The sequence below is a fragment of the Acanthochromis polyacanthus genome, chromosome 12 (assembly GCF_021347895.1).
Source record: "Acanthochromis polyacanthus isolate Apoly-LR-REF ecotype Palm Island chromosome 12, KAUST_Apoly_ChrSc, whole genome shotgun sequence".
Classification (NCBI taxonomy): domain Eukaryota; kingdom Metazoa; phylum Chordata; class Actinopteri; family Pomacentridae; genus Acanthochromis; species Acanthochromis polyacanthus.
In genome coordinates, this window is record NC_067124.1 from 32,692,303 (window position 1) to 32,704,215 (window position 11,913).

The 11,913-nt window shown below is 40.7% G+C and overlaps 3 protein-coding genes across 5 annotated transcripts; 1 reads left to right on the plus strand and 2 right to left on the minus strand.

Annotated features, from left to right (window-relative positions):
- Positions 1 to 51: 51 nt before the first annotated feature.
- proser3 (proline and serine rich 3) lies at positions 52 to 5,117 on the plus strand. Of its 3 annotated transcripts, none has more exons than XM_051957430.1 (13): positions 52 to 141; positions 592 to 700; positions 798 to 1,042; positions 1,177 to 1,328; positions 1,465 to 1,547; positions 2,298 to 2,383; positions 2,460 to 2,593; positions 2,672 to 2,922; positions 3,017 to 3,510; positions 3,630 to 3,774; positions 4,277 to 4,448; positions 4,701 to 4,782; positions 4,978 to 5,117. In XM_051957430.1, exons 3-13 carry the CDS (start codon positions 957 to 959, stop codon positions 5,027 to 5,029), a joined length of 1,737 nt encoding a protein of 578 aa, XP_051813390.1. In that variant the 5' UTR covers positions 52 to 141; positions 592 to 700; positions 798 to 956; the 3' UTR covers positions 5,030 to 5,117. The 3 variants fall into 3 exon arrangements, with proteins under 3 accessions (XP_051813390.1, XP_022057917.2, XP_022057918.2); XM_022202225.2 differs by having other exon boundaries at positions 61 to 444; XM_022202226.2 differs by having other exon boundaries at positions 61 to 444; positions 3,633 to 3,774.
- Positions 5,047 to 6,691, minus strand: hspb6 (heat shock protein, alpha-crystallin-related, b6). Its single transcript, XM_022202231.2, has 4 exons — positions 6,539 to 6,691; positions 6,299 to 6,456; positions 5,759 to 5,881; positions 5,047 to 5,663 (listed from the first exon to the last, which is right to left on the minus strand). Exons 2-4 carry the CDS (start codon positions 6,452 to 6,454, stop codon positions 5,505 to 5,507), a joined length of 438 nt encoding a protein of 145 aa, XP_022057923.1. The 5' UTR covers positions 6,455 to 6,456; positions 6,539 to 6,691; the 3' UTR covers positions 5,047 to 5,504.
- Positions 6,692 to 7,754: 1,063 nt separating this feature from the next.
- Positions 7,755 to 10,768, minus strand: psenen (presenilin enhancer, gamma-secretase subunit). The gene is made up of 4 exons (XM_022202232.2): positions 10,630 to 10,768; positions 10,163 to 10,241; positions 9,812 to 9,916; positions 7,755 to 8,331 (listed from the first exon to the last, which is right to left on the minus strand). The coding sequence occupies exons 2-4, from the start codon at positions 10,221 to 10,223 to the stop codon at positions 8,192 to 8,194; spliced, it is 306 nt and encodes a 101-aa protein (XP_022057924.1). The 5' UTR covers positions 10,224 to 10,241; positions 10,630 to 10,768; the 3' UTR covers positions 7,755 to 8,191.
- Between the last annotated feature and the right edge of the window lie 1,145 nt (positions 10,769 to 11,913).

An 11,913-nucleotide genomic window follows, 5' to 3' on the forward strand; every position in this document is an offset into this window, starting at 1 on the left:
GTACCTCGGTGCCTATTGGCTGTGTGTCGTTTAGTAAATAACGAACCCCGTAAACAGTGACGCTCTCTTCTGGTTTCATCGGCAGCGTTAGGTAGTTTTGTAAAATAAAAAAGCCAACTAATTATGTTTTCTGAGGCAAAGGTAAGCTTTTAGGGAGGACATATCTTTAAATTACCTGCCGTAGTAGCGTAATTAGCTACCTTAAAGGCAGTTAGTGTCGTGCTAGCGTTTAAGTCCAGGGTAACTTTGTTCTATGGATGTACCAAGCAGGGACAGTGGATAAAGTGGTATTTTATTGTATCTAAGTAACCCAGTCAGATAAACATGCCAGTCCATCTATAGCTGGAGGTCAGTAAGGATCAGGTATAAATCAGAGCCACACTAAAACAACCTCTCTGTCCTGTGTTCACCGATGTAATTTTGCAAAGCTGCTATGAAATCCAGGTAAGATATAGCAGAGGCACCTAAATTTACCTCCATCCAGACCTTTCAATCCCACTGATGGAAACAGCATGTGGATAGTTCTGCCAGCTATCAGGCTACACCTTTATACTACCTTAAACAATAGTTAGATGTGTGTTCTTTTTTCAGTGGTCCTGTGTTTACAAGGCAGAATCCCTTCCCACCAGCATCCACTGTGAGGAGGACACACTACCACCCATCCCGCAACCAGGCCCTGTCAAAGAAAGAGAAGAAAATAGTATGTTTAACAGTCATATTTGTTTCAAAACATGACAGATTAGACCTCCCAAATCATTGCAAACATGTCTAATCACTACTTCTTGTTCTTTTTACAGACTCTGAGTCCTGTACGTTTAAGCCAGAAATCCAGTCCACAGCAGTGTAGGAAATCTGACCGCCGTTTCTCCACCACTGATGGACAACCTGTTTTTGAAGAGTGTTGGCCCTCCTCTGATTGTGAATTGTCCCCTGGCACCACTACCACCTCACCTGTCATGGAGACACCCAAACAGTCTGCCAGACCAGGGAAATCCACAGTTTCCTCATCACAGGGAGTTCAGCAGGATTCAGTGTTGGCAAAGTACGTCTAATATTCAGTGTTTTTTGTTTAAATGTAGCTATAACTTTGTTTTGCAATGCTGTGATAACTGTGATTCATTTTTTCTAACTGTGTAAATGATTTGTCGCAACCGGCATTGAATTTTGCTTTTCCAGATACATCGAGCGTTTTCGCCACGGTCAGCCGCAGAGTCGAGAGGATCGCCAGCAGATGGCTTGTGCCACTGGAGAGGAGCTGGAGAGTTTTTGGTGGATGTCACCCTCATCTTCACCTCCCAGTTCAACACCGATTAAAACAACAGACAAAGGTATATTTTCATTTGTTGCTGTATCCTAATGTATGCGCCATTAACTGTTACAAGCTCCTGATTTCTAGTAAAGTTTCTGTGACCATCTGTCTGTGCAATTCCTTCCTCTGAACGGACACTGTACTGCCTCTGAAAGATGACCACGATCCTGCCATTTTCAGTCCAGCTGGACAGCGTCGGCGTGACAGATCCTTTTCTCCATGCAGAGGATCCCTTAGTGTGAGTGTATAACAAATATAGCCTGTCCTTCTGTTGTCTTTCCTTATTAAGCAGAAATGAATTAATGCATTATTAGCAGAAAACGTCTCATATTGTGTACATTTATGGCTTTAAAAAGCACCAGCCATTATTACATCTTGCTTTTGATTCTTTGTGTGTGCTGTTTGGATTACTGGCTTTGCACTGTTCCCTGGTTTATGCCAGGTTTGTCTAAATGCTCTGGAGCCAGATTGGATGAATCCCAGTTCCCCTCTTTGGCCCTAACACCCAGCCCTACCTCTCCATTTTCCAAATGGCCATTTGGAGGGCTTGATGACAGACACCCCTCAAAGAAACAGGACACCCCACCCTATGCAGCAGCAAAATGCGTGGGCAGAGCCACATGGCAGAACTAAGAGGGGGGAGCATTGAATTTGGGCCGTTGCCTGCAGCAGAAACACTTCATTCCGACTAAGTGTGCATATAAATGTTTGCATTTCAACACCACACCACTGCATTTGGAAACGTCTGTGTTTATTAAATGCCTGGGAAGCCACCATTTGTGCAACCTCATTTGATATATTGTTCAGCTTGTAGTTGTCAAATATACCACCCTCATGAACTTATGAACAAAACTGAGCGTGCATGTTGGCATTATGAGGCCAGATGCTGTGATTTATTCAAATGCACTTTAGTTATTTTCTAGTTTTATTTATTTACACAGAGTTGTACTTACTGGGTCGTGTTCTGCCTGTTTTCACTGTTCCTCAGATTTTGTCTGACACTTCCCAGAGTGAATTTGATGACACAGAGATACTGCAACTTCAAGAAAAGGCCAGCAGACTTTTGCTGAGAGGGTATATAAACCTGCAAGTAACATTCATGATAAATGAATGCATCCTTTAGGTGGTAATTAACATGTCTTTCTAACAGTGAATGTCCCCTGGGCGATGGATCTGTGCCGGTCAGCTCAGAGGGCCTGGGATGCTCCGATTTCTCTTCTCCAGTCAGCGTGGATGAGCCAGTGCAACAGCCTTTGATTCCCAGTTTAATAGCATCTACCACTGGTAAGACAAGAGTGTGGAGTGGAGTCATTTTTTAGATTATTCTTCTTCATAATGTGTTGCTTTCTGCTGTGTTTTTAGGTAATGTGTTTACAGTGAAGGCCAGCTCACACCCAGTTCATACTGTATCATCCCAAAAATCTTTCATCCCTCCTCTGAGGCCACCAACACGTCCAGAAGATGACATCTTGTTCCAGTGGCGCTTAAGGAGAAAGATGGAGCAAGCCAGAGAGCGGCCCCAGTTCCTGCAACCGTCTCCTCTTCATGGTTCCACATTTAGCTGGCAGGCTCCCGGTTTAAGCCATCCTTCTGCCAGCGGGCAGGCCTACAAGGTTGGAGTCAAACTGTATGATATTTTCCTTATATTTTTTGTTGAATATGTATTTCCAATGAACAGAGTGGCATTATTTTCTCCTTCTACAACAGAATACTCCACCTCCTCAATCCCTACAAAGAGACACTCATGCACATGTCGCTGCTCCTGAGCCAGAAACCGAAGAGACCAACAGACCACGTCCTCCAGATCCAGACCATCTTCCCTTCCCTGCCTTTGTTGCCTCTGGCTGTTCAGCCTCTCAACCGCATACTGTTGCCCATGTTCCTGCCCACATGCATTTCCTCTGTGATGTCTTGCCCTGTCCCAGCCAGACATCTCATGTCAGAGCGAAACAGAGTATTCCACAAAGGTCAGATGAGCCTCAGACCAAAGTCGCCAATAAAAAGACCCAAGTTTCTGAAAACTATACAAATATTTTTAGCAATGTGCCTCCTGGTGAACATGTGTCAACTTCACTCCCTGCTTCATCTGGAGCTATAGAGGAAGAGAGGCTTAGTCACCAAAAACTATCTGAGAGGAATAAGAAAAAGAAAGCGGAGAAGAAGACCTCAGAGTCCATCAGACAGCAAAAGAAATCAGCAAGGTGACACATTAAAACATGACCATTGTAAAAAAAAATCTAAATATACACACATGGTATTCATTGTTTTGCATGTATACTGTGAATAGTGAACATCTTGTGTGGTATCACTTTAAAAACAGCAGTTCTTCACATCAAAGACTTCCCAAAAAGGTCACATCACGGAAAGAGCAGCATAGGCAGGAGGGAAGCCAGGAGTTTCCCAGTGAAGGCTGCACTCGTGACCGTGAACCTCCACCTTCTCCGATCCGCACTGCCTTAGGACAGGTCAGCAAAGGGGCGAGCTGCATTTTTTTCCCTTTCTTGCATCTCATCTTGCCTATGTAGTTCAACTCATGCAAGCCCTTTTGGAAGCCAGAGAGGCTGTGTGCATATTTGGTCATATTGTTTTGCTGTGCTGTCAGAGTTTGGTAACCTGCCAGCAGAGTATGTGATGAAGTGAAGGATATTTGAGTGTTGCTTGTAAAAAACAGCAGTTTATGAAGGATTGTGGGTCTTGTATTTGATATTTATGCTTGTTCTTTTGAGGTGAATCCAAAAAAATCCAGAACTGGTCTTACGAGATGGGCTGTATGTGAAATATTGTGTGAAAACAGCTGTTTCTTTCTAACCATATTAGCACAAAATGTCAAAAGTGACGGATGTAAATACTTTCACTCTGCACATTTTTTTGGATGCCACACATTGTTATCTAATTGCAAGGAATGCTGTCATTTTGATTAATACAATCTGCATTAACCACATGTGGTGTTCTCCTTGGCTTTGGCAGGTAGTTTCAGAGGTTTTGTTCCCTGTGGAGGATTCATCTCCTGCCCAAAGAATCCCTGTTTCATCCGATTCGCCTCCTGTTACCACCTCTGCACCTTCACAATCCCCAGTTCCTCCGTGTAATGCACAGAACTCCATGGAAGTCATTTCACAGCTGCTGCAAGAAGCTGAAGGTGAGCTTGAGGCAGCAAAGAGCACCAGCCTTTGCCCTGTAGTTAATTGGGGAGATTATCTGCTGAGCTATGAGTGGATGCCATTCCCCACATTCTTAAAATTTTAGATACCCCCGAGAACTTTCTTTTTTAAATGCAGCTTGTAAGTAAACGAGTAGGTAATCAATGTGAATTTTTATTACTGCCAATTGCTGTATTATGTCTACTTCTTGTCCACGTATTTCCAGATAAATTACATAGATTTTTTTTCAGATTCTGATGGAAAAGAATTTGAAGATGACCCTTTGTTACAAGTCCTGCGCAAACAGAGAAAATGGGTAAAGGAGCAGATCAGGTAAATATTCCTTGCAATTATTGAATAATAATTTGCTACAAACTGCCAGCATGCACAATTTATGTCAAATTATATTTCTAGAATGATCGTAGTTTACTTAAAATCTAATGAAATGTAGGCCATATTGTTATAAGAAGTATCTAAGCATAGCAAGTTCATTTTCAGGCCAGTAATCAGCTGTATTTTCGTTTTTAGTGAAGTGGACTCGATTTTGAATGAATTCCTGGAGGAGCAACAAGTTACTTGAACATTGGAAAGAGTCGCTTGATGTAGTCACGTTTTTTTTTATTGTTATTTTGTAAAGAAATAAAGTTTATTTGTATATTTCCACATTGGATATATGTCTGGGTGCATCAATAATCACAATCACAATCACAGTGCAGTGCATTTACAAAAGCTGCACAAAACAAGCCAAAAAAAGAGCAGCAGTTTGAATGTGAACAGATAATATTTACAAAGTGGTTTCTTGAAACATTATGTAAGATTGAAGAGTAACAGCAGAGCAGTATATACAAACCACAGAGCAGGGAATATCAGAGCAGTGCCAGGAACAGAACAAATGTGCGTTTTGGCACTCGCTGAGTGTTTCTGTGAGGGGAGGGGCCTGAAGTTATTGCTGTTTTCGTCTGTGTGTTCGTACAGGCTTTTGTTTATTTATTGTCATATATGGAGAAGATGGAAGAGGATCTTAGTGTTGTGTTTTTTTTTAGGATTAAAGCAATTTAAGTTAGGGATCTGGCGTTCTCAGTCGGCAGCATTGGCGCAGATATGATAAGGATGCCGTCCGGAGAGACCGCAGACTCCAAAGCCATGGTGTCCACCCCCTTTGGGATCCGGTAGCGGCGGTTAAACTGCCTTGTTGTGAAGCCAGGGCCGCTCTTCTAAGAGCAGAGAGATAACAGTAGGCTTAGATGATGGCACAAATCACAAACGTTGTATAAAAGAATGACAAAAATGCAGTGGCAATCCTCCCCACCTTTTTTTCTTCATGCTTTCCTTCCACTTCTACAAAGTCTCCGATCACTTTGACCATTAGATCCTTTGGGCTGAAGTACTTCACATCAACTTGAACTGTAAATCCGCTGTCATCACAGTTTACCTAACAGCAAAACAATATTTTATACGTCATAATAGAGATTTAAAATACCAGTAGCACAGCAAACAGCCAAATAAGGCCCTATTTGGCTCCATGCACTTAATAGATATCCTTTATAATATCTGAGCGTGAAACGGTAGTATGAGTATAGTTTTTATCTTTTAGAGGACGTTCAACTGCATCTCTGGGTCTGTGTCTACTGAAGGAGACTGTGGATGCACTTGAAAGTTCAAAAAGCAACCAAAATCAAGTTCAATTTTAACTTTTTAAGGATATACACGAGATTGTCAGCTTATTAAACAAGTTATCATTCTAAAATGCAACTTTTTAGCAGCTTACGTGCAGTTTTCTTGAGCCAAAAAGCAATTTTTTTTCTTTCTATTTACATCTATGCAATACTCAGTACATCAAATGACATACCTCTGCAGAGCTCCCATTATCAGTCTCTGGAATCAGTAATGTCGGGGACCAGTTATATTTCCCATAAGTTCCACTCAGCCGAGGAATCAGAGGTGGTAAAAGCTTCTCCCACTGGATAGCAGAAGCTGACATCGAGGGTGGCAGGATGAAGTCCATTTCTAATGAAATTGAAAGAAGAGGAGTTGAATAGAGAGCAGTTGAGGTTACAGCAAGTGAGGCTACAGCTCACACACCACTCACCTCTTCTTGAATTCTCTGACCGACGTGGTGCGTGCGAGTGAAAGGACAGCCCCCGTTTAACCACTGGTTCCCCTGAGTGAGCAGTTAGGAGGATGTGGTGCGCCTCTCTGTCTGGCTGATCTCTCCCTCTGGGTGCTGCTCTGCTGTGTTTTATACTGGTGTTGCATAATGAGCTGGGAAGTCATACCGGGGCACCTTGCTTCTGTTATGTTCTGGACTGCATACCCTTGGGTCCTCAGGCACGTCCATATAGGAGTGTATAGGCCTATTGTTTTTGGGGAGCGGTGCAGCTGTTGCGGGCTTATTGTCAATTAACGAGTTTATTAGCAATTATGTTACAGCCTGCGGTTTTTTTTTGTTTTTTTATTGGGCCGGTGCCACTAACAAGACTATTCATGTGTAATTATCAGAGCTGTTAGGGAGCTCTGTGCTTAAGGTCTGTTGTCAAGGAAGGTCTGTCCAAAAATAAGTTCAAAAGACGATGTTGTTGACCCTGGTGAGCTGATTCCAGACAGACAGTGACAGCAGGGACGAACCAAACACATGCCAGAGCATGTGAATAAGCCACTGCCCTCTCATCACTCACTTTCACAGATCAATTGTTTAATTAAAGCTGAAATACCCCATCGTAAAAACAGTCCATAACAAGTAAAATAAAGAAACTACTGACTTCCTGTTAAATAAATGTAAAGTAGAAATTACTATTTTAGAAATGGAAATGCCTCAAATTTGTAGACCGTTCAGTGGGAATTTCCACCACCTCACTCACACACTAAATAATATAGTGTGTGAAAGGATTAGTAATGAATTGCCTATGTCACTGTACTGCATTATGAAGAGTACTCTTCGTCCCGATACTCCTTGTTCTTGGCTTGCTCTGGTGAAGTCAGCAGTTATGTGTGGCCGGCACATGTTCTCCCTGTTAGCAACGCACAACCTGTCACTTAAGCTCTGACTGTGACTAAAATTGGCGCCGATTATGCTATGACTCATGAACGGACGACAGGGAAGTGGGGACATTTGGACGGATTAAGGTATTGGGTTTCACAACAGGCGCCAGTGGCTGTCCGGACTTAAGGCGACATGCTGTACGTAACAATGAGGAGCATAGACGTGGAAAATGGCTCGCCGATCAGTCACCACGACAAAAACTGCACGCATCGATTCAACTCACCGAAAATAAAGCGCATGGATTAAAGATGTGATAACGTGGAAGCATGGTGGATAGTTTTTATTCCTCATTCACACACAGTTAAAAAAGGTGTGGGTTGAACAATCCCATACAAACATCAACCTCAACAGTGGACATTAAATCAAGAAAAACAGCTCGATGAATCTATCGTTCAGTGTCTTGAACAAAGCTGAATGTACATCCAGCTTCACCATTCTAAACTGTTCATGACAATCAACGTTGCCCGTTATACAAAGATTAATCAGCCTATTCTAAAACCAAAGAACTTTCTTAAATACACTGGCAAGCACACAATGGAATTTCTGTGTCCTATAGCTGTTACTGCTGTTTTCCAGCCGCTGAATTTAGTTGCAGAACCCAGACAAACCAGAATTTTTCACTATCGCTGAAGAGAGAAAATTCTTTGGTCCATTACAGTGGATCATGAGTTGCTTTGAGAAGATCTGCCATCGAAAAATGTCTTAAGGAGTGCCCAGTGGAATCGTGAAGGAGAGGTAATCTCCCACCTCCCCCCACTCCGCTCTGTAATGTTGGAATATGGTGATCCACGTTGTCAGAACCACAATCCATAAAAGGAGACCCAGTGCTGATCGCTTCACATCTAGACATGGAAGGGAAAAAAAACATAAGACATTTAGTTGGAATTCCAAAGAGATCAAACACACACAGGCGGATTGTGTTATGCTCTTTGCCCAAAACAGTCTATGAAAATACTGCTCATCAAATTGCAAATACACCTTTGGGTGGTGTTGTACAAAGCACAATATGCTGTATATGTTCTAAACCAAGAGTGAATAGTGCACGGATATTCATTAGCGTAATTTTGTATCTAAACAAAGCTTGAGGATAAATGTATGTTCAAGAGAGCCAGCTTCAAATATGTGATAGAAATTTTGTACGACGTATAAGTTTAGGGATACGGAAGAACAAAACAGACCCAAATTATATATTATATATATATATATATATATATATACACGAATATGGTTTTTTCAAGGATGATACTTGCTCCAATTGTTAGTAGCCAAGAAGGACATTAACCAATGCTTAGAACTGATGATAAAACTTTAATGAGATACTTTTTTTTAAAAAGAATTATATGCGTGTGTGTTTGTTTAATTAAAAGACAACATTTCAACTATTATCCTTTAGTGCTGACAGGCTATTAGTTAGGAATGTAACCCAACATGTAGTGCTGTGGGCAGGGCATGGTTTGGAGCACATTCTAAATCCATTTATTTTATTGGGGAACAGCTCACAAAAAAAAACAACAATACTGATAATCAAGAAATATCAGACCTACTAATCAGCAATCCTACATTTTATGCCAGAGAATTCAAAACAACACTCATATGCATCCTGTTGAGTCAAATTGTTATCAGTGAATTCCTAACACAAAAGCTCCGAGTTTTGAAAACAAATCTGTGTTCTTAGATATCAAGTATATTGATGCACAAATATTCTGTGAAAAAACAATTCCCCAGCCTACTAAGAAGGAATTGAATCTCTACTTTCCTTACCAAAAAAGGAAAGGAAACGCGACCATGCATCGTATACTCACAGAATGTAGTAACTATGCATAGGACTTTACAATTTCCTCAACTTTTATAACAGAACACAGAATATTTGATCTGAGATGGCAGATGGGGAGGCTGTGGCTCAGGTGGTAGAGTGGGTCGGCGGTTCGATTCCCGCTCTCGCCTCGTCATGTGCTGCATGCCGAAGTTTCCTTGGGCAAGATTCTGAACCCCGAATTGCCTACCAGTGACTGTTCGACTGGTGTATGAATGTATACTGACTGATGTTGCAGGTTGATTAGCAACCTGCACATTAGTGTGTGTGAATGGGAGCAATTGTTGTAAAAACTCTGATATATAAGATCTGATCTGCTATATAAGAGCAAGTCCATTTAACCTTTGTATGAGATATTGATGAGTAAATGAACTAAATCCTTCAACTGTTAAGTCCACAGCATAGTTATTGGGGGAACTACCAGACATATAATAAACACGTCATTTCTAAATACTTTTACAAAGAAGGTGCACTGATGATGTATAAAATCTAGCACTTCTGGCACTCACATGTCTTTATCTGAAGCTGTTCAGTGTAATCTGGCTTTACAAAGGCCTCTCGGAAGAACCACACAATGTTCACCAACCATAAGAATGGGAGAAAAGCAAAGCCACCTGGAAAAAAAAAAGGGGGGGAAACATAATAGATGACAGAACCACAATCATAAAATTTAGACAAATCCCCTACAGGACTACATCAGCTCAATTACTACAATACAAACGTAAAACTGCACATGCTACACATCTACTTGCATGCATTCATGAATTTATAAATGAAATAGGAGGAGGTAGGACTGAAAATTAAAAATGTTTGTATCTATGTATGCACCATTATAAACAATATTTTAAAGGGACTCTCACCCAAGTAATATTTCCGGCATAAGCTGAGTTTCTCCTCATTCGGCAGCCGTTCCAGATTCATTGTTAATTTGTCTGGATCCTGTTGAAAATAGGTAAACAAGATAGTTTTCAGTGTACAACCAGGTTTTAATAGAAACCGACAGACATCAAACTTTTTCACAAAGGTGGTGCGGGTTATGTCTGCGTTTAAGACACGATCGCCTATGTGACTGGAGAATGGTGTGATGACAACAGTGTAAAACATTTCAGATAATAAAACAATAAAAGTTAATGAGGTTTGTCAGCAGATTCGAAATTAACCTCAGGCTAACGTTAGCATTTCATTAGCTTAGCGATGCAACATACGGCTGGTCCGAAAGCTACAAACATCCGCAGCTGCAACCAAAAGCGGTGTCCAGATCCTAAATGAAGCCGTTTTAAAATGTTAACAAGAAATGTAAACACCATACATGAATGTGAGAATTTACCTTATATCTTCAGTGATAAATGCTGGACTAGCGGAACAAATATAACACAAACAATATAATCACTTCCTCCTTCTTCTGAATCGCCCAACTCCTTCTTCTTCGTCTTTTTCTGGTGTTTTCATGGTAAACATACGCTAACCTGCGCCGCACAGCGCCATCTACTGCACCGGGATGTCTTTTCAGAAAGTTTTTTTAGAGCGTTTTAAACAATGACGTATAAGGTTTTAAAAATATACCGATGAATGCTCATGTGCCCAAAATAAAGAGTCATCTTCCTTCCCTGTCGCCCAGTTTAAATTTATATCTGTTTAAAAATATTTTAATACTCAACTCACCTCTAATGTCAAGTGAGGTCACTGCTATTTATTCAGCACATTTAAACAAAAGTTATGGAGCTGAAGTGTTTTCCAGTAGAGAAATAAGACTGCTGTTACAAATTTACTCGACAAAGTTAAATATTATGGATAAGATCCTACAATATTATACAAAACACAAATTTACCAGATTAAATAAATTATTTATTTATTTTGTTGTTACCATCCAACAAAATTAATAATTATGCAGCCTTAACCTTGTAATTTACATATTTTGGCTGGGACTCAGGAGCCTACTTTAGCATATGCTCTAATGCATCTCTAATGACTAACATCAAAACTAAAGTCAAAACCCTACAAAATATATAAGCAATACCTACCAAATCCAAACATTTCCCTTGAGCAACTATAATGGAAGCAATAGAGGGATAAACTTTATTTTAACATGATTAGACCACCAGCAGAACCAGGCTCAAGGAGTTCAGCCATCTGCCTCAACCAGTTGGGGTGAGGGTGAAGGGGAGAGAGAAGATGATAGCAGAGACAAACAAGAAATGGGAGAATATGAATGCTGGATAGTTTGGTGGAACCAGTCACCACAGATCAGACTTATGCAGCTCCAGAGATAAATATACCTGCAGAGGATAATGACCATGTTTTCTGTTTGTCTATTGCGATTTGGCTTGTTGTACAAATGCAGGCAGCAATTTAAATGTTTGGAACTAAAACTCAGCAGTGGTCTTGTAAAACCAAATATATGATATCTAGAATTCAGATTACTCTATTAATCAAATTTTTATTTGAAGATAAAATTTTGCCTCAAAAACAATTTGTCTATTTTACTATTGTCTCTACAATATGGTTCACGGACAGCACTCAACTAACCAATTTGTTCAGCCACAAAATGTCCTCTAATGCTATGGCATCGGTTGACAAAGATTCTTCTTCCTCCTCTTCATTCCCCAGGTGG